Here is a 20,978-nt window from a genome sequence, read left to right as displayed (position 1 = left end):
GGACTCCTGTGATAAATTCTTTCTGTTTCCTTTTAGATGTCACCTTTAGGTAGAGGTAGATGTTGGTGGCTGTAGATGTTGGGAGCTGTGTTCCTGAGAAGGGTGAAGTTTAGGTCCCACTTAGAAGCTGTGAGCTCAGAGCAAGGATTTGTGGCTGAATTTGGAACATCTCCTGTCTTCCTACCTGGGGATAGAGAGCTTGAGCATGGACAAAATATTCTTCAAGTTCCTCATACTTGCTCCTTCAATGCATGAATAAAGTGCTCTTGCCCACTGCATACCCTGGACTGGATAGAGTCGTCTTAATTAGGGAAGTTCACATTACCAGGGACTGAGCTGTACCTCAAAAGCATATTCTGTTCTTTCCCTTCCAGGGATAATTTTAAAAGGGGCCCAGATCCAGATATCAGTTAATCTCTAGGTACTTGAGTGAACTGAGATCTGCCCAGTGAGGCTGGATGCCCCTTGTGGAGTTCTGGGGCCTGAAAGTTGAGGACTAGGACAGTAGTTGCAAAAAATACATGTGAGCCTACCCCAGAAGTGGGGTAATTATACCTGCCAGCAAAACATGGTGCTGATGGGCAGAGACAACAAAAATAAAACCCCAAGCCATGTCAGGTACCTAGTAGGTGTCCAGAGTAATCACTGGAGCTAATACTACTACATGGAGATTGCTGTGTACCAGTCATGGACGCAAAACAACCTGCAAAGAGGTCCAATTATTGTCCCTATTTTACAGATGAAGAAACGGAGGAACAGAGATGTAACAATGCGTGGGTCCAATCCTTCCCAGAATGTGTTCTCCTAATTGCAATACTTAGTCTCAACCTCCTGACAGTCAGCTCTCTCTTCTTCCTATGTCAGTTCTTATCAGGATGTCAAGACTTTATTTTCAGTCTGGTCTCTTTCATTCAGCTATCGCTCCAAAACCTGTGTGATCCTCATGGTTATTTTATGTATTGTATGAGCTAGGGTGGTAGAAACAGATCTGTTTTGCTACTAATTGGAGGCAGGAATTGGTTGGTCCATGGTGCCCTGCACATCTGCCCATTTAGAGCTCACCAAGCCCAGGCAGGCATCATTCACTTCCTGTGCAGAGCCAACATCCTGATCGGTGCAGTGAGCATGTGAGTCTGTGAAAGGCCTGCATGTTTCATGTTCTTTGGGTTTCTGTTCCAGGCTTTGGAAAGTGAATTCGTCAGTGCCAACCTCCACCATTGGATAGACCTCATTTTTGGGTACAAGCAGCAGGGGGCAGCTGCGGTGGAAGCTGTTAATACCTTTCACCCCTACTTCTATGGTGACAAAATGGATCTCAGTAACATCAGTGACCCCCTGATCAGGAATACCATCTTGGGGTTTGTCAGCAACTTTGGACAGGTGCCCAAACAGGTACAGCATGACACTTCCTTTGTTTTCCTTTCTCAAAACAAGTGTGTCCAGCATGAGCTTTAGGGGGAGAGTGAGGACATTTTCTCCTGGGATGGAAGCAAGAAAGAGGACTGGAAAGGCAAAATGGTCTCTGATCATTCTCCTATGCCTTCAAAATCAAGGCTTAACCCTGAGTTACCACCTGATGTGATGCCATCATTAGTGATGATGATGAAGTCTACATTCTGATAGACACTATGATAAATCCGTAGGATCTAATTATTCATATGTATCTACCCTGTAAGGTGGTTGTGAAGATTCAGTAATCAAGCGTTCAGATATCAAGCGTTCAAAAGTGTCTGAAATATGATTAGCACTCAACAAATGTTAATTATTAGTGTGATTTCCTCATTGAATCCTCTCATAAGCTTTGAGTATAGGAATTATTCTTTTACAGATGAGGAAACTGGGGCTCAAAGGAGCTAAATAAATAAGATGCCTACAATGCAGCATTAGCAGGCGTAGAGGTAGAGCTATAGCCCCATCTGGCTGGCTCCAAAGCCCATGTCACATTGCCACTGGTGTGAGAGTCTCAGTTCTGCCCCCTGGGACCCCTGGTAAAATGTCGGGGATCTCACATGAGCCTTTGCTCCGCTGGCTCCATCCCCCATCAGTATAATCACATGGCAAGCATTAGGTCGAGCATTCACGTAGATGCCCTGATGAATGGTGTGCAGGAAAGTTAGGCATTTTTAAATTAATTTTATCCTGTTTATTCTCAAACATTAGTTCAGTATAGAGAAGTTTTATCCCTGAGCACGGCCATCTAGGGGTCAGAAGCATGGTCCAGCAGGTGGAGTCCCAGCCTGGGCACTCAGGAGTCGCTGGGAAATGAGTGCACAAGCCCAGCCAGTTTTAGAACTATCCTGGACCACATTCCCCACATGTAACCATGAGGATTGAATGGTCTCATCTCAGTTAGTGCAAAACTAATAACATCTGTTCTGCCCAGCTCTCACTAAGGGGAAACTGGAAGGGCCTGAGGGTGTACTGGAGAATGGATGGCATGTCTAAATGTGGGTTTGCCCAAGGCAAGCCTTGGTAGAAAGCAGAGAATTTCAAGAAAGAAGCTTAGGTAGCCTAATGGTTTCATTCTAAAAAAAAAAAAAAAAAGAATAGTACAGATAAAGCAATTAAATTCAAAATAGTAGCCACCACCATCTAACTGTACCCTTAAAAATATTTTCACACCAGTGTGATTATGGAGTGCACATAAGTTTAGATTCTAATTTTACATAATGATATACCATGTGAATTTTTTTAAAAAATAGTTCTCAGTAGTTATAAGAATTTGAATTCTTCATGTGATTCCATCCTGAAGACAAGATTAAAATGCTTTAGAACTATGCACTGTTCTATCAAGATGCTGTGCCTGATAAAGCCGTTACAGTGACTACAGTGCTTTAGTCATTCTGCTGTGCAAGGAAGAATGTTCTTTATTTAATGCTCATTTAAAAATCATTGTTTGATGTCTGTTTCTATTGATCACTCACCCAGCTTTACTAGATGGTTCAGCATCTGATGGAGGGCTGTAACTGAGCCAAGGCTGCTCTGAGGCCCCCAGCTGCCTGCTGAGCTCATGTCCCCAGCTGAAGCCAGCTCCCACCTTGGCCTTCTCCATGGTGGTACCCAGGAATGTGCCCACTGGATGGAGAAAGTAGCCCAGCACTAGCTTAGTCAGGTAGGGGAGGGGATGGTTAAGAGCTGGAGCTTGACTTAGCTATACTCTCTGGCCCAACAGCAAAGATTCTGCCAGATATCACGGACTTGCACTTCATGCTTTGCCTGGTTATGCAAAAAGTTCAGCATTAGGGACAATTTGACAGTAGAGATCTAAGAAAAATAAGAAAGGCCACTAATGGAGTTTGCCTGTACTATTTGCAATATTTGAATGGATGCTATTAAAGAATTCTGTGTTGATGCCCAGATGGATGTGCCCACAGAGAGTATGTAAGAGAAAGGGAAAACATGAGAAATGGCTCAAGCAAATGAAGAGAAACATGTGATCTGGGTTGGGGAGATGGCCATTCTGACCTCACATTATGAGAGATAGCTCTTCCAGGGATCAGGGACTCCTCAGTGAGGTCATCCTCTTCCCAAGCAGCTTGGTGAAGAAGACAAATTTCGTAGCCATGAAGATTATGTCTGCCAGTGTTATGCAGGACCTTGAGAAAGTAGCTGTTCCTCTCTGAGCTCCAGACCTCTCATTTATAACATCTGAGGGTTGAACCAGATGGTCCTGTTTATGCTGGCTATGGTCACCTAGGTCAGGAGCAAGCTGAGCCTTGGGACCACCAGAGTAAAGGTACAGCTACCACTAGCATGCTGATAACTTTTCCTCTGGCTGTCTACCCCCAATGACTTGTGCAATATGCATCTGTTCCCTTACTTTTCCAGCTCTTTACTAAACCCCACCCAGCCAGGACCACTGTAGGAAAGCCTTCATCTGGAAAGGATGTCTCCACACCTGCGAGCCTGCCTGGCTACTCACAGCCTTTTTTCTACAGCCCACAGTCACTGAGGCCCTCTCAGGTCACAGTCAAAGGTGAATACTTGGCTTTTCTTAATTTGATTCCCTTTCCTTAGGTTGTCCCTTCATTGACTGGTATTCCTTCAAGGGCACAGACTTCAGCAGGATCTTGTGGTCTGACTGTGTCTCAAGTCACAGCAGGAATCTGGGGAGCCCTGTAAGTGTTTAGGATGACTTCTGTCAGACTCTGACTTCTGAAGACCTATGTATCTGTCTGTCTATCCGAGATACATACCTTTCTCTTTCATGTACATGCATACACACAAGCACACACACACACATACAGACACACACGCACCCCCTACCCTCTTCTTCTTTCTTTTTCTCTTTCATACACACATGCCCCTCCTCACCTCCAAAGCTGAACAGGGAAGTCCGAGATTTCCTGAGGGAGGGTTGCAGCCTCCTGTCCTTGGTACCTATAGACACCATTACTACTGATCAGCCAGGTGAGCCTGCAGCCAGTTGCCAAAAGCATGTGCCCTGAGGCAGATGGCTCAGGTGTGAGTTCTAGCTGTGCTACTTCCTAGAGAAGCTGTGTGTGTGTTTGAAGTCCAATATCTGTGCCACTCTGGGACATGTATTGCTTTGGGGAGCTCCTACTGCATAGAACATTCTGGTCCTGAGAAGTAAAACAGGGTTTATTGCAGTTCTTTCCCTTGAATTCCAAGAACAGTGTCTTTGAAACACCCAGCCCTGCTAGATATGGTGCTTGGGACGGTTGAGAAGGACAGAGCCCTCATGACTCCTATGGTTTTGTGACATCTGCCCTGACAGCTTCAGCTTCTCCTCCCCTGCCATCAGCCCTTAAGAGACATAGAAGACCTGCATGGCCACACACTAAATGTATGTGCTAAGTCAAGGGAGGAACTGAGGGCCAAGGGATCGGCTTGGGGACATGGTCTAATGTGTCCGCTGGAGTGAGGCCTGGGACTGAGGTGCCTTGGCAAGCGGCTCCTGCCCGGGCACGTGCTTTGCTGAGATTGGGTTACTTGCTTCTGGCTCCTCTCTGGGCCCAGCTAAAGAGGGTGTGATCCTTTGACATTTGAGCTTCACCATACTGACTGTGGGGCAGATATGTACCTTTTCTCTCTAGGCTCAGAGTCCCCCAAAGGTGCCATTGGCCACATTGTCCCCACCGAGAAGACCATCCTGGCTGTGGAGAAGAACAAGGTGCTGCTGCCTCCTCTCTGGAACAGAACCTTTAGCTGGGGCTTTGACGACTTTAGCTGCTGCTTGGGGAACTACGGCTCAGACAAGGTGAGCAGACCAGGGGATCAGGGTGGCCACAGGGCCTCAGCCTCCTTCTGGTTAAGGCAGAGGTGATCAGGAGATGGGTGAGCCCAAAGCAGGCACAGCAGCCCATGGCCCACATCTTCCATGTTGCTGTGTCCCCAGCCAGGGAGTGAGAGGGTTCATGTGGCTGTGCCAAGAGCCCTGGTGGGCCAAGCTTTTAATCATACTTCAAGGGGCCAAGCTTGTGAGTTAGCAGTGCACACTATTACTACCACTGTCTGCACATCGAGCCTACCCAGATTCTCACATATTCTGGGTGGGAAGTCCTGGGGGCTCCTCCAGCTCCAGTCATGGCTTAGATTCAGAGGCCACATTCTGAGCATTCAACAGGTACCAGAAGCAAGCTCTCTTGTGACTTGGCCCCGCCCCTGCTTTAGGTCATCTAGCTATCTTGCTTTCTGAATGTGGCCGTGGCCACCTCCCTAGCCTCCTTTTCTACCCTCACTTCCTTCCTACTAATCCCTCACCTCACCCTATATATAACATGACATGAATTCACTATCCACCAAGCTCTCACTCATCCTTCCTCAAGCTTCCTCAGGTGCCTTCATGAAGCAGCTAGCGAAACAGTCCTAGATGTCACCCACTCTGAAAGTTGTCTCTGAACTCCCCAGGCTGAGTTGCTAGCCTCCTGGTGTTACCTGTGCTCACAAGGGTTCACAGGGTCCCCATAACTACTTGTTCACATGTTTCCCCCCACCTACTAGAGTATGAGCTTCTTGAGGACAGGCTTGGGATGGCCTGGATTTTGTTGGTAGGGTCAGGTTCCTGAATAAGTGACACATCTACATGACACATGGGCAGCCTAGTGGCATCCAGACCTGTCTATATCCCTCTGTCACCCTGTCCCAGGCTTCCAGCCCCGTGCTCTTCCTGGTACTCTTGCTCACCCTATTGTCTTCTACAGATTCTGGTGACGTTCGAGAACCTGGCTGCCTGGGGACGCTGTCTATGTGCTGTATGCCCATCCCCCACAACAATTGTCACTTCTGGAGCCAGTGCCGTAGTGTGTGTATGGGAGCTCGGCATGGCCAAAGGCCGCCCAAGAGGCCTGCATCTCAAGCAGGTATGGCGGCCTCAGGCAGGCCTGGTGCCTTGGGAAGATGTGCTTTGGGCAGGCACAGTGCCCCACCATGCCCCAACTACCTGACCTCAGGACCAGAGAACATAGTGAGGTGTTGAGGGTGGCACATAGTTCTGTGTCATTCAAGGAACTGTTGTGGTGAAATCAAATCCAAGACCCACGGAGCCAATTGAGATGAACTGTGAGCCTTTATTAGCCAGCGAGCCTTTATTAGCCGGCCGGCGACTGACTCTCTACCATGCAGGGTTAGAGGAGATCAGCCCTGAGCTTCCATTAGAGGCAGTTTATATAGCCTAGAATAAGTAAGCAGATTATAGAAGCAGAAGTTGACTGTTAGCAGATCTGGTTAACATCAGTCAAGCAAGCAGATTACAGAAGCAGAGTAAATCCTTAATGCTGGCTTACTGGAAAATTTTCTACCCATAACAGAACCATTTCATAACCATGGGTGAATCTGACAAGTGCACAGGGCAGATGCCTCCATGGGGAACCACATCTCGGTGAGAGATACCACTTACATATCAGTGCCAGTGAAACTGGTTTCCTTGAACTAGAGAACATGTTGGAGCATTTGCAATGGGCACTTTTATGTGGATAGCCTCATTTTACCTTCTCAATGGGTCTACAAAATAGATATCATTATCATCTTTACTGGTGAGAAAAAAGATGCAAGGAAGTTAAATGACTCATCCAAAATCATAGAGCCAAGAAATGAAAGACTATCTCAGGACAGAAGAAGCTGTGCTGGAGTAAAAGGAAGTAGACTCAGGGGCAGAAGACTCCACTGGCCCCACCTCACATACCACAGCTATTCAGAGTGATAAGCAGAGTGCTACTCACTGCTTACTGAAGATGCTGCACATTAATCCAATCTTGTAAAACAGGTATTATTATTCCACTTTCAGAACTGAGGCTCAGAAAGGTCCAGTTTGCTTTTTAATCTCAGTTTGTCTAACTCTTAACCCCATACTTTCTCTCAGTGTACTCTTGAACTTGCCCAAGTATATCACTAGGGGACACTTCTAACTCTAAATGCAATTCATTTTTATATCTGTTTTGTAGTTAGCCATATAGCCTCAAAATAACAAAAACAAAATTAATCATACAAAGCTCACCACTGACCAGATTTCCTAAACTGAACATGTTCCACTGGAACTGATACTGGCTTTCTCTGGGCATTTCCAAGCCACCCCCATACACGGATGGTGCACAGTGGGCACTCAGTAACCATAAGGTGAAGGAATGAAGTGGTCAGCTCTGAGGGCGCTGATTAGTTCTGCAGAGGTGGTGGCACCTGCTGACAGGCAGCTGTGCAAGTCAGGCACAGGTCTAGTGCAAACTATCTTCCCCAGACTCTCAGAGGAATCCTCCAATGCCAGCCTTGGAGAACCTGCTTTTTCATGTTTTCGTGTTGCTCCTTTTCATCAACTGCTATGTCAGGAGACTGGGCTTTTATCCTGGACCTGTGTGAAAAGACTGTATTACTCTGTCCCCCTCTCCCAGGCATCACTCTGGGGATGGCAACAGATCCAACCTGACCCCAAAGCCAGCCTTGGAGAGCTGGGGAAGTGACCCTCCCATTTTTGCTCCCAGGTCCTGTTCAGTATTGTGGATGTATCATAAAAGTCCCTGTATTGACAGCATTAAAATGTAATTTATCATCCTCTCCTTATTTTAAATCATGAAAAAAAATGTATGGGAAATACCACATGATCTTATTTTCTAGGCAAAAATAAAACCCTTTATCATTTGTTTACAGAGGCTGACGTGGTCTTGGGGATCCCCCAGACCACTAGCTGCTCAGCGAGGGAATTTTCTTCCCAACTTGTGCACAGGAAAGTCATCATTAAATAGCTTCATAAACAGGTTCTGAAAGTGTTTTATTTTAAAAGATATTTCAATATTAAAGACAAATTTAAAATTCACTTCAAAATGGAACAATTCTCTACAATCCCTGTAAAAGTTTTCATTGTCGCATACTACCACCTCCAGATACACACATTTATACCATTCTGGTCATTGTGTAAACATGTTTATTCTATTTCACTCAGCCTATCAAGTTGTTCCCACTTTTGTACAGTCTCTATAATTTACATTTCACTTTTTTCATATTATTTTATTTCCATAAAATTACATTTCAATTGTTTTGTTATGTCAATGCACCACAGTTTCATAAACCATTTCTTCTAAACCTACACAATTTCATTGCTTTCAAGTTTTAACTAGAAAACATCCTATATAGATTTCTATTTTGTTCTGATGAATCGTTTCCTTAAAATAAATTTTAAGAAGTAGAATTATGTGCAGTGACATAACAGTTCTATAGCTTTATGTTGTTACCAACACTTAATTGGGAGGACCCATCTCATCACATCATATCCAGAATGAAAAATTATTTGCCGAAGTTTTATTTTTATTTTATTTATTATTATTATTATTATTATTATTATTATTATTATTATTTTGCTACTTTAATTAGGTAGAAGATGATATAATGAAGTTATTTTCATTGGTCATGTAGAGAGGTTTTATTCTGAGGAACAAAAGAACTGATTGAGAACACATTTAAACTACTGTCTCCCTTGTTTGATTTCCCAGGCTGTTGTAGATGGCGGGTGGTGCTGGCTGTCTCCTGGTGCTTTAGTTTAGGAAACAAGCCTGTGTATGTAGGTGGATGGTCCCCACGCATGCAGGCTCTTCCTCTCACGCCCCAGTGCCTCCCCTGCAGAAAGCAGCAGTTGTGGCTCCATAAATGGAGAACAGACAGAGGTGCTGGGGATCAGAGACTTTCTCTCTGAAGCCACAGCCCTTATTCCTGCCACCTGCCTCCACCCCCAATCTGTACTCTAGAGTCACTGTGGTAAAAACTTAATTTATTCTGTGAAGACAACTGGAACGTTTCTGTCAAATCTTCTGCTTTCCCCTATTCATTTAGACAGTTTCCATTTCCCCAAGATTACCTAAATCTTCTTCCATGCGTTATGCCCAGAACCATGCCAGCACCATCTGGTGGGTAGCATGTTAAGTTCCATAGAGGACAAACAGGAATCTGAGGCAGAACTTTTAATTGCTGGGACCAGGCAAAGTGACAGCTTTGACAAATGGTTCTCAGCCTCACTGGCCCAAATGAGTAAGCAGCTATCTGTCCTGAAGGTGGAGGTTTACCACTAGGTAAGCCAAGGTGACCACTGTGAGACGGCCACCTCCACACTTCTCTGGCTGATTCCAGAGGGAAGCAGGCACGTCTGTATACAGAACTCTCAAATCATGCATCCTGGGAGCCCCTGAGAATGACTGTGGTAGAAACCACACTATTGCCAGTAGCAGTGGGCCTGGTAGCCTGCCCCAGCCCTTCGAGAATATATCTTCAGGAAGGAAGGCCTATGGCTAGATGTGAACACATAATCATCCATGAACCAAGCCAGACCTTGCATAGGTCAATCTGAGGACCAAGACTGAGGTCCTGAGTCACCCGCTACTGCATGGCCAGACCGGCTATGAACCCAGATACATCAGACTTGAAAAGTCACATACTTTTAACTATGACCAAACCTGTCTGCTTTCTTCCCAGTTTAGTTTTCAGGGGCACATGTGTTTGTGAGGTTCCCATAGTGCGACGCCCAAATTTGAGTGAGCATGAAAATTCCCTGGAGGGTTTGTGAAAACCAGGTAACAAGGCCCCTCCCCCAGAGTTTCTAATTCAATAAGTCTTGGATCAGGCCCAAGAATCTGCATTTCTATCAATTTCCCAGATGATATTCATGTTGCTGTTTGAGATTCTACACATTGTAAATCAGTGCCCTTGCATACTAAAAGTAGCATGTGCTGCTTCAGGGTTAGAGACAAATATAGGAGGTACAGAGCATGAGGGTGCTGCTGGTGTCTGCTTGGGTTATGACACTGGTTCTCCTCAGGTGGGCCTCAGCCCTGGAGACCAATGAAAATGAGAGGGCAACCATGGATGCATACACACACACACACACACACACACACACACACACACACACATCACAGGCTTTGGAATAACTGAATCACTTCATTTCTGTTTCCTCATCTGGGGCCTAACAGTAAAAGGGAGGGCAAAATATCTCACCAAGTAGCTGGATTGATGGTCTCACTCATAACCTGTGGGTCTGTCTTCTGTTCTTAGGCCTTATATGGACACACACAGGCTGTCACATGCCTGGCAGCATCGGTTACCTTCAGCCTCCTGGTGAGTGGCTCCCAAGACTGTACTTGCATCTTGTGGGACCTGGACCACCTCACCCATGTGGCCCACCTGCCTGCCCACCGGGAGGGCATATCTGCCATTGCCATTAGTGATGTCTCGGTGAGGCTCCTCTTTCTCAATATTTGTGTTCTTGACATGTCTGTGGGCCTGGGTGGTATCATGGTAAACAGTGCCCCTAGAGAAAACCCAGATGCAGAGAAATGCTGACTGCCCCAGAATGTTGAGAAGTCCCCAAAGTGTGGAGTTTTCTCTAAACAGGCAGAGTGGAACCAGTAACATATGTGGCAGCTGAATCTAGATTTTATTTTTTGCTTCCTTATTTTTTTTCCCTTGGAATGGTGAGGGCAATGGAAAGTTTTTGTTCTGCTGAGGGTACTGAGGAGCTGGGGCAAGAAGTTAGCTTTGGCAAGGGATCTTTTGGGCTTAACTAATCAGCTTGTTGACTGCAAATCAGTGTTGACTCAGAAGATACCTCTGGTCTCCATGACAAGAAGTGCTTCTGCTTTCCCTCCATGCTGGCTATCAAAGATGAGCCTTTCTGAAACGTGTGTGTATGTGTATGAGTGTGTGTGTGTGTGTGTGTGTGTGTGTGTGTGTGTGTGTGTGAGAGAGAGAGAGAGAGAGAGAGAGAGAGAGAGAGAGAGAGAGAGAGAGATAATATGAGAGTATGAGAGATAGAGTTAAAAAAATACATATGTAACTCTCAGTGTAGAGTTTCTCCCTAGTTAGAATTCACATCATAGGACACGGTGTTCCCTGATGATGCACAGGCTCTGAATCTACTCATAGAAAACCCCGGGGGCCCACAGCAAGGACAGAATGGGCAAGGGGATCATAGGAGGAGGGGAAGATGATAGAGGAGGCTCCTGGTATCAACTTTGGCTGAAAATGGTGCTCCAAACAGGTTTGAATCCAAAATGAATGTTACCTGGGCAGATGGAGGTTGGATAGATGGATGGATGAATGAAGACTGGATAGATGGGTAGACAGATGGATAGGCAGATTGAGGGATGTATGGGTTGATGGATAGCGGATAGGTGGATGAATAGATGGATAAATAGGTATGCAGTTCGATGGATATTTGAATGAACCAGTAATAGGTAGAAGGGTAGAGATGGAGAATGGATGAATAAATGGGAGGATAGTGGGTGAATAGATGAATGAGTGCATGTATTGGTAAGGCACCAAACCCACGTTAATGAGAGAACATCCAGCCTAAGAAAGAGTGTTTTAAGAGATTATTTAAGCCAAATGGATGACAATTGCTGGGAAGCAAAATTTCAACAAATTGAGAAAACGCTGTGAAGAATGGTAGTTTTGCAGCTTATTTTATTTATTGGAATCAAAGGAGAAGTAAAACGGGTTACATGACATTCAATGGTGGTAGATTAGGGAGGCAGGAGAAAGCAAAGTGAGAAAATCACTGAGATTAGATAAAAAGTAAAACAGAGAGATATACTTCTTTTACATTGGTGGCTACATGATAGTTAACAATTACAGCACACAGAAATGGTATTTGGGGAACAAGATAACAATGAGGGTTCTGTGGTCCTAGTGCTCTGGCTGAGGTTGTACCCTGAGGGGTCTGAAGAAGTAGATCATTCTGACATCCTAAGTGTATGTTATCTTAGATGCAAAAAGACAATAAACAGCCTCACTTAAGATAAATACTGACCTTTGTTAAGGAAGCTACAGTCCAAGGATACCATGACCTGCTCTCAGTTAGGAATATTTATGTTGAGACCATCCTATGTGGTTACTTTTAGTCTCTGAATTTGTTAGGCCCACCATGTATGTCTTTCCCGAGCTTGTCAGCTTTAGTATATGGCCCATTTTTCATCTACATCCTGACCTGGGAGAACATAAAACCCATAAAGAATGATATCCTATGATCTCAGAGAAGATATATCAGGACAATAACTTATTGAATTCAACTTCTCCTGAAGCCAGCTTAATTCACTAACTACTTGCTGGGCAAGGTGATCGGTGCTGGACAGCCATAGTTCCTGGCCTCAGGGAGTCTGTACTAAGCAAGAAGAGACATGATAGAGCCCAGCCCAGGGAGCTATGGGAGGTGTAGAGCTTCCTACATCCCTTCTGAGGCTACTACTCCACCAGGCACAAAAATAGACAAGGACTTGAGGAGCAAACACTCTGGATATAAACATTTCAAAAGATACGATGGGGAAATTTCTCTTCAGAAATTCCCTCCAGAGGGACATTGTCTGATTTTATTAGCCACGAGATAGCATTCACAGTCATTTGAACCTCCGTACTCTGTTCTACACCAAGAGATAGCCAAAGCTGCTTCTTAGGGACAGGGCTGTCCAGCCAGGTATTGGCCTTGTGTCCAGAGCCAGGGCTGGTATCCAGCCTGAGTCTTTTATACTAGTCAGTATACTGCCAGAAAGAGAGTTATGGGAAGATTCTAAAGGGTGAGCCAGTCGACTTGTGTGGGAAAAAGCAGTATCCAACTATATGATTGCAATATGAAAAATGCCAGGAACTTACAGTTGTGTGAAAGCACAGTAGGCCTTAGCTGGACAGAAGTGAATATCTTAGAAGGTCTTGGAGTATCTCTGTTAGTCTTCAGAAGATAATAGGTTGAGCGTATTTGGGTATACAAACTGCATGGCTGAGCAAGTAGCCAATGGGTGGGCAGTAATCTCAGCTTGGATGGAAACCAATTCTCAACATTGCAGGGCACCATTGTCTCCTGTGCGGGAGCCCACCTGTCCTTGTGGAATGTCAATGGACAGTCCCTGGCAAGCATTACCACAGCCTGGGGCCCAGAAGGAGCCATAACCTGCTGCTGCGTGATAGAGGGGCCAGCATGGGACACAAGCCATGTCATCATCACCGGAAGTCAAGACGGCATGGTCCGGGTAAGTGTGTCTTGGGCAGAATGAGAACATGGTTTGAGAAATGTGTTCATCTTCATTTGCTCACTTTTTCCAAGGTTCTAAATCTTCAGGCTACATTTGAGACCATCCCAGATCAGGTCCCCACAGCAAATGAGGGCAAAGGCAAGGCTCTTTCCAGGAAAAAGTAAATGAATAACAAAATTATATATGTGTGTATGTGTGTGTGTGTGTGTATGTGTGTGTATATATACATATATATACACACACATATATATACATATATATGTATGTATACACACACACATTACTATTATCTGTTTCCTTCCTTCCTTCCTTCCTTCCTTCCTTCCTTCCTTCCTTCCTTCCTTCCTTCTATCCATATATCGATCCTTCCATCTACCCTTTCATCCACACATTCTAAATCTATCCACACACCCAACTATTTGTTCCTCCAACTATCCATCCATCCATCCATCCACCCTCCCACATAACATTTATTGAACTCTCTCTCTGCCAAGAACTCACACAAGCCAGAGAGAACACATAGATTAATGATATATAGGCCATTGTCCCCAAGATATTCATATTCTAAAGAGAAGAAAAGCTGAAAATACACGAATGTAGTTCATGCTATGATTAAGATAATCACAGAGTACCATGGATCTTCTGAGGAGGGCCATGGACAGGGAGAGCATTAGGAAATGAAGAAGAGAAGGAAAAAGAAACATTGATGTGGAAGGAATAAGATGGAAAGAACAAATTACAGGAGATTTTTCTGAGAGTGACAAAAAGGATGAAGGAATGAGTAGATAAAGGATAAGTAAGAGGCCTACTCAAAAACATCTCAGTTGAATTCCACAGTTTATAAAAGAAAATGTAAATTGAATAGTCAAAGGTATTCAAGAAAATGCCCATTGAATTCTCTAAGCATTTATGAAAGCTCGCTATGGGCCAACATAGATAAAACTTAACCTTGCCCTCCAGGGACCTTCATACTCAGAGTCTCAGGATAATCGTGATGATGCTTCAGGAAGCACATGAATAACATGGTGTGGATTCCAAGAGGAAAATGGATTTATTTCCAACAGAAACATTAGAGTAGGTGGCATTTCAGCCAAATTCTGAGGATAAGGAGAAATTAAAGGGCATAGGGGAGGCCATGCATGCTGAGTGGCCGAAGTGTATGGACAGGAGAGAAGAGGCTGAGGAAGGCCCCCTGAGAAATTCCTTATAGGCCCAAAATGTGAGCTATGAGGGGCACAGAGTGTCTGCAGCAAGCAGGGTTCCTGAGCCAGCTTGAATGTGAGGAGATCACAAAGAACTGAATTTGGTGGAGTAGGAGCCTGGGCTGGCTGAACAGCAGGTGCATTTCTTTCACAGGCCCACCCAAAGCATGAGAGGGAGTCTTTCATGCACTCAGCACCCATTCATTCAGCCTGGTAACTGAGTTTCTGGCATGGCCCAGTGCTGTGCTAGACATGGTATGGAGCTCCCAGAAGCATTTAAGTAGAGGCTGGTCCTTGCTCTTCAGCAACAGAAAATCTAGTTCCAGCAAGTGAGAAGCCATATGTGCTCAGCCTGAGGCACTCATAGCATGCCTTGAGACCTAAGGCCAGACACAGAGGATGGGAAGGCCCAGCTATTAAGTGGTAAGGGATGCCTCCAGGGATGGTAGCAGAGGGACAAGATAGCATTAGCTAAGTAAAATAATAAACTGGCTTCTGAGTCTTGTCCTTGCAGGTAAGGGTTGATTGAAGATAAACTATGGACACAAGGGGAAGGAGTGAACTTATCTAAGTTGCAGTTGTGCTAGGCTAAACCTCTGTGCAGAGAAGCTGGAGTCTAAGTAACTTTTTTTCCCAAAATACATTCAGAAGTGAAAGGGCACCATGCCCCTTTCCTCAGGGTCTTATAGGTATGAAGGAATGTAATGGGGCCTGATCACGCAGACAGAATTATTTCCCAAGCTCATGGTGTTTTCTCTTTTCTGGGCAGATTTGGAAGACTGAGGATGTGAAGATGTCTGTTCCTGGGCGGGCAGCACCAGAGGAGCCCTTAGCTCAGCCTCCAAGCCCAAGAGGTAACCATCCTGCTAGGGATGCTTATGGAGTGTCCTTGCCTAGCTCAGCCTTCCCACTCTTCTCCCCTCCTTTGTTCAGGGTTGCAGCTCCACCCAGGCCTAAAGAGCCCAGGAAAGCCATTGAGTCTCTCAGGATGTTGCCAGGTTTGGGGGTACAGGAGCACAGTTTACTGTGAGCTAACTGCTAGTGGATTGTGAAGAAGCATGGAGAAGCTGTTTAGTTCTGGTTTCATCCTGCAGGGACCAGTGAGCTCTGGGGTACTCCTAGGATATGTGAACTGTGGCGGTGGTGATTGTCGTAGGCTTCTGAGTGTCAGGAGAGGGAGACACCTCACCAAGCTTGGTTTGATGCTCTCCATCTACCTGGATGACTCTTCAATGCTGGAATCCTCAGCCCAGAGCCTGGGTCCAGCCAGGTCCTTGCCTGGACAGCCAGGCTGCAGACAAGAGCATGGAGAAGCCTTGCCATATCTCCGGAGAGAGAAAGTGATTCCATAGGCCCCGGTCTTTCCTGTTAATCCTGGCTCAACTCACCTAAATCTCCATGGCAATTTGCTCAAAGTGGCTCTAAGAGTTAGCCTGCATCGGTATGACCTAGGAGGCTTATTAAAAGGTAGTTTGGGGTCCTGTTCCCAACCCAACTTCCAGGAAAATATTGAGAAGCAGAGCTCTCTTGGGTTGTGGTAAATGGGGAGAGAAGAAAATCTGTTCTACCTTCTGTCATCACAACCACTGGCACCACCACCACCCGTGCCATCATTACAGAAATGTGAGGGAGAAAGCTGACCATGAGCAGTTTCATTGAGCATATGCATTCTCTCACTTCTTATGGCAACCTTATGAGGTAAGTATTACTATGATACCCATGTGAGAGATAAGGAAACTGAGGTGCACAGAGATTCAATAACTTACCCAAAATTCCCTAGAAGCATATTATGACTCTCATTCTCACTTATTCCACCGAGCAGACATGACCACTGCCAAGATGACCTCAATCACAGATAGAGCCATATAATTACCATCACCATGACTGCCAGGCCACAATGAGTAAAGGCACAAATCTCACTATCAAAGTTACCACCTCCTTCTCTTCTCACCTCCCAATGGCCCCCTACCACTTACCCCAATGCAGCTAACCTTTCATGAAGTGTGAATTCTTCTGTCATCATGAGCCCCGCTGCATCCCAGGACTGTAATCAACCACTGAAGAGAATTTTACAGATTGGTGAAGGGTGCCTCCTGAAAAGAACAGCCATTATTAATGAGTTTATTTTTAAAATGTACTCCACACCTTCTTGATTCATTTAGTCACTGATTCATGGATTCTTTCTTCACACAAGCATATAAAGACATTTGCTCAGCCCCTACTCATTCCCAAGCTGTACATGGGAACTCCTTCCTTCAAGACAACACCATCTGGAAGCCTTTGTCCACAATCTGAGCTGACCTAGAGCTGAGACTTCACAAGGACCTACAACTGCATTCAGTTCACTGGTTGTAGTATCTCTGGGTCCTTTAGGAACAAAAGCAGTCAGTCCGTCTCAGAGTAAAAATCGAGACACTGAGGCTTATGCATTCTAAAGAATTCACAGCCCTTCTTTGGAGAGCAGTAGTCAAATCCCCTCCCCTATTCATACCTATTTGGAAGAGAGCTAGCACAGGGTTCTTATTCTCCAGACTGCTTATGATGTAATTCTGTTGTACACCTGCATGAGAACATGCCACTTCTTAACTGCACACTTATGAAGCTATCTAGGTCCAATAAACTAAAGGGATTGGCTCAGAAGATGGTTGGTAAATGGATGTCCTGGCAAGAATCCTGGTTGGATGGGTGGGTGGATGGATGGAGGGATGGATGAATAAAGGGCACCTCTGGGACATTCTGTTGATTCTGGAAGTGCAGGTGGATTTACAGTTTTCTACTCAGGATCAAGAGTTGGGATGGCTGTGTTCATTGGTAATGGTATCTAGCAAGATGAGACATGAGATAAAAAGCAGGAAACAAGGCTCTAGACCCAGCTCTATCACAGGCAATTTCTCTGGCCCTCAATTTCCCCCTCTGTCAAGTGTAGATATTTTCTGCACATCGTAACTTGTAGTGAGCTGATGACAAAAGACCAGTCACCTAATTCACCAGCTGATGATATTAGGGAACTAATAAGGCGGCCTCAGGCCAAAAGGAGCCCCAGGTCCACACCTTCCCCTTCTGTCTGTCCTGACCTGAGGTCACCACCACTGTCCCACAGAATTAACTGCCAAAGTTACAGTTCATAGGAGGATTAGTATAAAATGACAGAAGGGCACATAGGTAATTATAAAAATCAGTCTGAACACCAGTTTAGAGGTAGCAAATCCATGTGCAGATTTATAAACCTAACCTAGAGGAGATCTTGTTGTTCTTATTATATTGCTCAAAACTCTTTTGTTGGAAAGGGACTAGTATTGGGCATGACACGTGGATGTTTGCATATGTATTGTCTTGTATATATTACACAAATGTCACAAAGAGCAGGAAAAGAGATCTTTGAAGATAATAAGGATATTGCATTTGTGTGAACATGTAATCTAACTTCTACCTGAAATTCATTTGTGATTTGTAACAGGACCAACCCAGTTGAGTAGAATTTCTTTTAGGAACCACCCTACAGATTTGGACTCAATCTGGTATATATAACGAGTGCTCGGGAAGAGCTGGTTGTTTGGGCTTTTATACAAACACATAATGCACGTCCATTTCCTGGTGCCTGGTGCTTGGGCCTGTCTGCACCACATAAGGGACCACTGCGGGACAGCTGGGGCAGCTGCATTATTCCCACCCTGACTCTAGTCAAGTGACTGACTTCACAGGGACAGACCCAGCTTATATCTCTCCAACTCACGCTCCACATTGAAGGAATTACTGTCTGTCCTCAAATGCAGTCATTAAAATGAGTGAAGTAACAATCATTGAGTTATATTTTTTGAAAAAATGTCCTCGGCATTTAATTATTGGTTGTGGCGTGAGAGGATTTAGATAAGTTGATAATGCCGACTTTATGTAATTTATTTTTACTAGGCAATTACAGGCTGCATTACATCCTGGAAGCAAGGTATTGTGGGACATCTTATTAAGCATAAAGCCAGTAAACAGTGATGAACAATTTTGCTGAACTAGGCATGCAATTTAGAAAGCAATAATACACAAATCCAATTTGGTACACAATGGATACCGCAGCACGTCAGCACATGTAACTATCACAGCCTGCAAATTAAATTGGGACGGCCCTTTTTGCAACAGCACAGGCCAAAATTAAATATATTTTCCCCCTCAATTTAACAAGTTGCTGACCACAAATATAAATATGTGTGTATGTTTGTGGCCCTGTGTGTCAACGTACAGGTGCATGTGTGTGAAGCCATTTGGGTTTTCTAACTATTCTCTCACATGGTCCCCACAGGCCAAAAGTGGGAGAAGAATATCGCCCTGTGCAGAGAGCTGGATGTCAGCGTTGCTTTGACAGGGAAGCCTAGCAAGACCAGCCCTGCGGTGACTGCTCTGGCCATGTCCAGGTAATGAAGGCTTGGCTTCTCCATGCCTCCAGCAGAGGGTGCTGTGGCCACCCCTAGGATAGTCTAGGCTCTTGGCCTAGGGTGCCCTCACTACAAGGACCCAGGAGTGCCCACCATTCATAGGATTTAGGCATGGTGGATGTGTAGGGCCCTAGAAAATTTTTTTTAACACATATGTTTTTGCTCTCTCTTATTGAATATCCATGGATTCATAAAAATATTCTAAAGTATAAAAGTATTTTGGTTGGTAATTTTACCCTAAAGAGGGACTTTGTCTTGAGGTCTATGCGAATTATAACATTTGGAGTGATGGTTACCCTACATTACAGAAAATGCCTTTAGAGGGCTCTAAGCCAATGTAGAAGAGCCAAGTGTCAGACGCTACACAAGGGCCTGGCTGCATCTCTCATAGGGCGGGAGGCACCCGGAGATGCTGGAGAGAAAAAGCCAGGGCTTCACTCTGCTCTGGAGCCTGGGCTTCTTGGAACATCCCCTCAGTGCTTTGGAGCCACAACCCTCCCTCATAGTTCAAAAGTTTCCCCCAGGTCAAAATATGTCCCAGTTTTCCCGCTCACTCTCCCCTGTTTAGAGGCTCTACCGGGTCCTGCACTGAACTTTCTATGTTGTGTTTTCCTGAGTGCCAGTTGGGATAAGCAGGAATCAGGCTTGCATCTAACACTTCTGTCTATTCTTTCTCTTCCCAAGAAACCAGACCAAACTCCTGGTTGGCGATGAGAAGGGGAGAATATTCTGCTGGTCTGCAGAAGGGTAGGAAAAAAGAGACAGTGGAAGCCCTGGCATATCAGACATGGGCAGCCACACCAGGCAGAATGCAGGCTGATCCAGTGCCTGGGTGCAAAGGAAATCCCAGGGCCTCTCTTCTTCACAGGCCCTGAGGACAGGGCTGACTAGCTGTCCAAGCTCCACACTCTGAGTCCTCTTCGTGGCCCATGGGACTTCGGCGTTGGATTGCACAAGGATGCGTTTTCACAAAATGGATAAGAGCTTACATGGGGGTCTGAGAGCTTACTTTGGAAGCCGAGCCTTGCTGATACCACCTGCACAGGAAATCATACACGACTCACCTTTTCAAAGGGCTTTTTGCACTGATAAAAAATTTGGATCTCTTACTTGAAATGGGTGGGAAATATTGTATTGTCTTTATTTTATTAAAACAACTATTTTCCAAATGCAAGAGAGCTCTTGATTTAAAAACCCTTGCCCTTTTCTACTCATGTATTTGCATCTCTATTCTTATAAAGGCAGGAAGGCCTCAGGGAAGCACTGCCCTCCTTCAGAGTGTTTCTCAGCCCTTTCTGCCTCCTCCCTTGGAATCTGGCTCCTTCCATTGTTCTGCCTGCCATGCAGAGCCTAATGGGAAGTAAAGGTCCACACCGTGGCTGAGGCACAGGACAGAGACATGAGGCTGCCCATTGCAGGCATAAAGAAGTCAGCCTAGGGGTGGAGGGCATCCCACCCAGGCCTTCCTCAGATCCACTATCACAGCCAGCAAATTGAATTGGGATGGCCCTTTTTGCAACAACACCAGCCAAGATTAAATATATTTTCCTCTTTAATTTAACAAGTTGCTGACCACAAATATAAATATGTGTGTGTCCACAAACACGAACACACCCCAAAGCAGGTGGTTGATCCCAGCCAGTCTCAGGATTGGCAAGCTCTTCCCAGGGCCTGTCCTTATATGGAGGACAAGGGCACAGTTATACATGCTGATTTGAGCTGGAACTCACCCTGGGAAAATCTGGACTGCCATGTGACTTTTGTTGCCCATCTAAAAATACATGGCAGGTGGGTAGTTAGCCCCTCTGACGAATTCCAATAGCTTCCGGTGCCTGGGTCACTCTTGGCTCAGTCATTGGGCATTGATGGCTTCCTGTTCACTCTAATGTCTT

The 20,978-nt window shown here is 45.2% G+C and overlaps 1 protein-coding gene across 11 annotated transcripts in view; it reads left to right on the top strand.

Moving 5' to 3' along the window:
- Positions 1–20,260, top strand: part of WDFY4 (WDFY family member 4) — a 271,485-nt gene extending 251,225 nt beyond the window's left edge. For 8 of the 11 annotated variants that reach the window (XM_016142861.2, XM_036223475.1, XM_036223474.1 and 5 more), the window contains 10 exons: positions 1,180–1,392; positions 3,829–3,976; positions 4,739–4,807; positions 5,058–5,221; positions 6,165–6,323; positions 10,492–10,671; positions 13,275–13,457; positions 15,432–15,516; positions 18,954–19,065; positions 19,771–20,260. In XM_016142861.2, coding sequence (XP_015998347.2) covers positions 1,180–1,392; positions 3,829–3,976; positions 4,739–4,807; positions 5,058–5,221; positions 6,165–6,323; positions 10,492–10,671; positions 13,275–13,457; positions 15,432–15,516; positions 18,954–19,065; positions 19,771–19,837 — 1,380 coding nt within the window. In that variant the 3' untranslated portion in view covers positions 19,838–20,260. Of the gene's footprint in view, positions 1–1,179; positions 1,393–3,828; positions 3,977–4,738; positions 4,808–5,036; positions 5,222–6,164; positions 6,324–10,491; positions 10,672–13,274; positions 13,458–15,431; positions 15,517–18,953; positions 19,066–19,770 lie in introns of all 11 variants that reach the window. The other 3 variants (XM_036223477.1, XM_036223476.1, XM_036223478.1) reach the window with 2 other exon arrangements.
- The last annotated feature ends 718 nt before the right edge of the window (positions 20,261–20,978 follow it).

The sequence above is a fragment of the Rousettus aegyptiacus genome, unplaced genomic scaffold (genome assembly GCF_014176215.1).
Source record: "Rousettus aegyptiacus isolate mRouAeg1 unplaced genomic scaffold, mRouAeg1.p scaffold_m13_p_6, whole genome shotgun sequence".
In the NCBI taxonomy this organism is placed as follows: Eukaryota; Metazoa; Chordata; class Mammalia; order Chiroptera; family Pteropodidae; genus Rousettus; species Rousettus aegyptiacus.
Note: the sequence above shows the minus strand (reverse complement) of the source record. Positions and strands in the feature narration are given on the sequence as shown.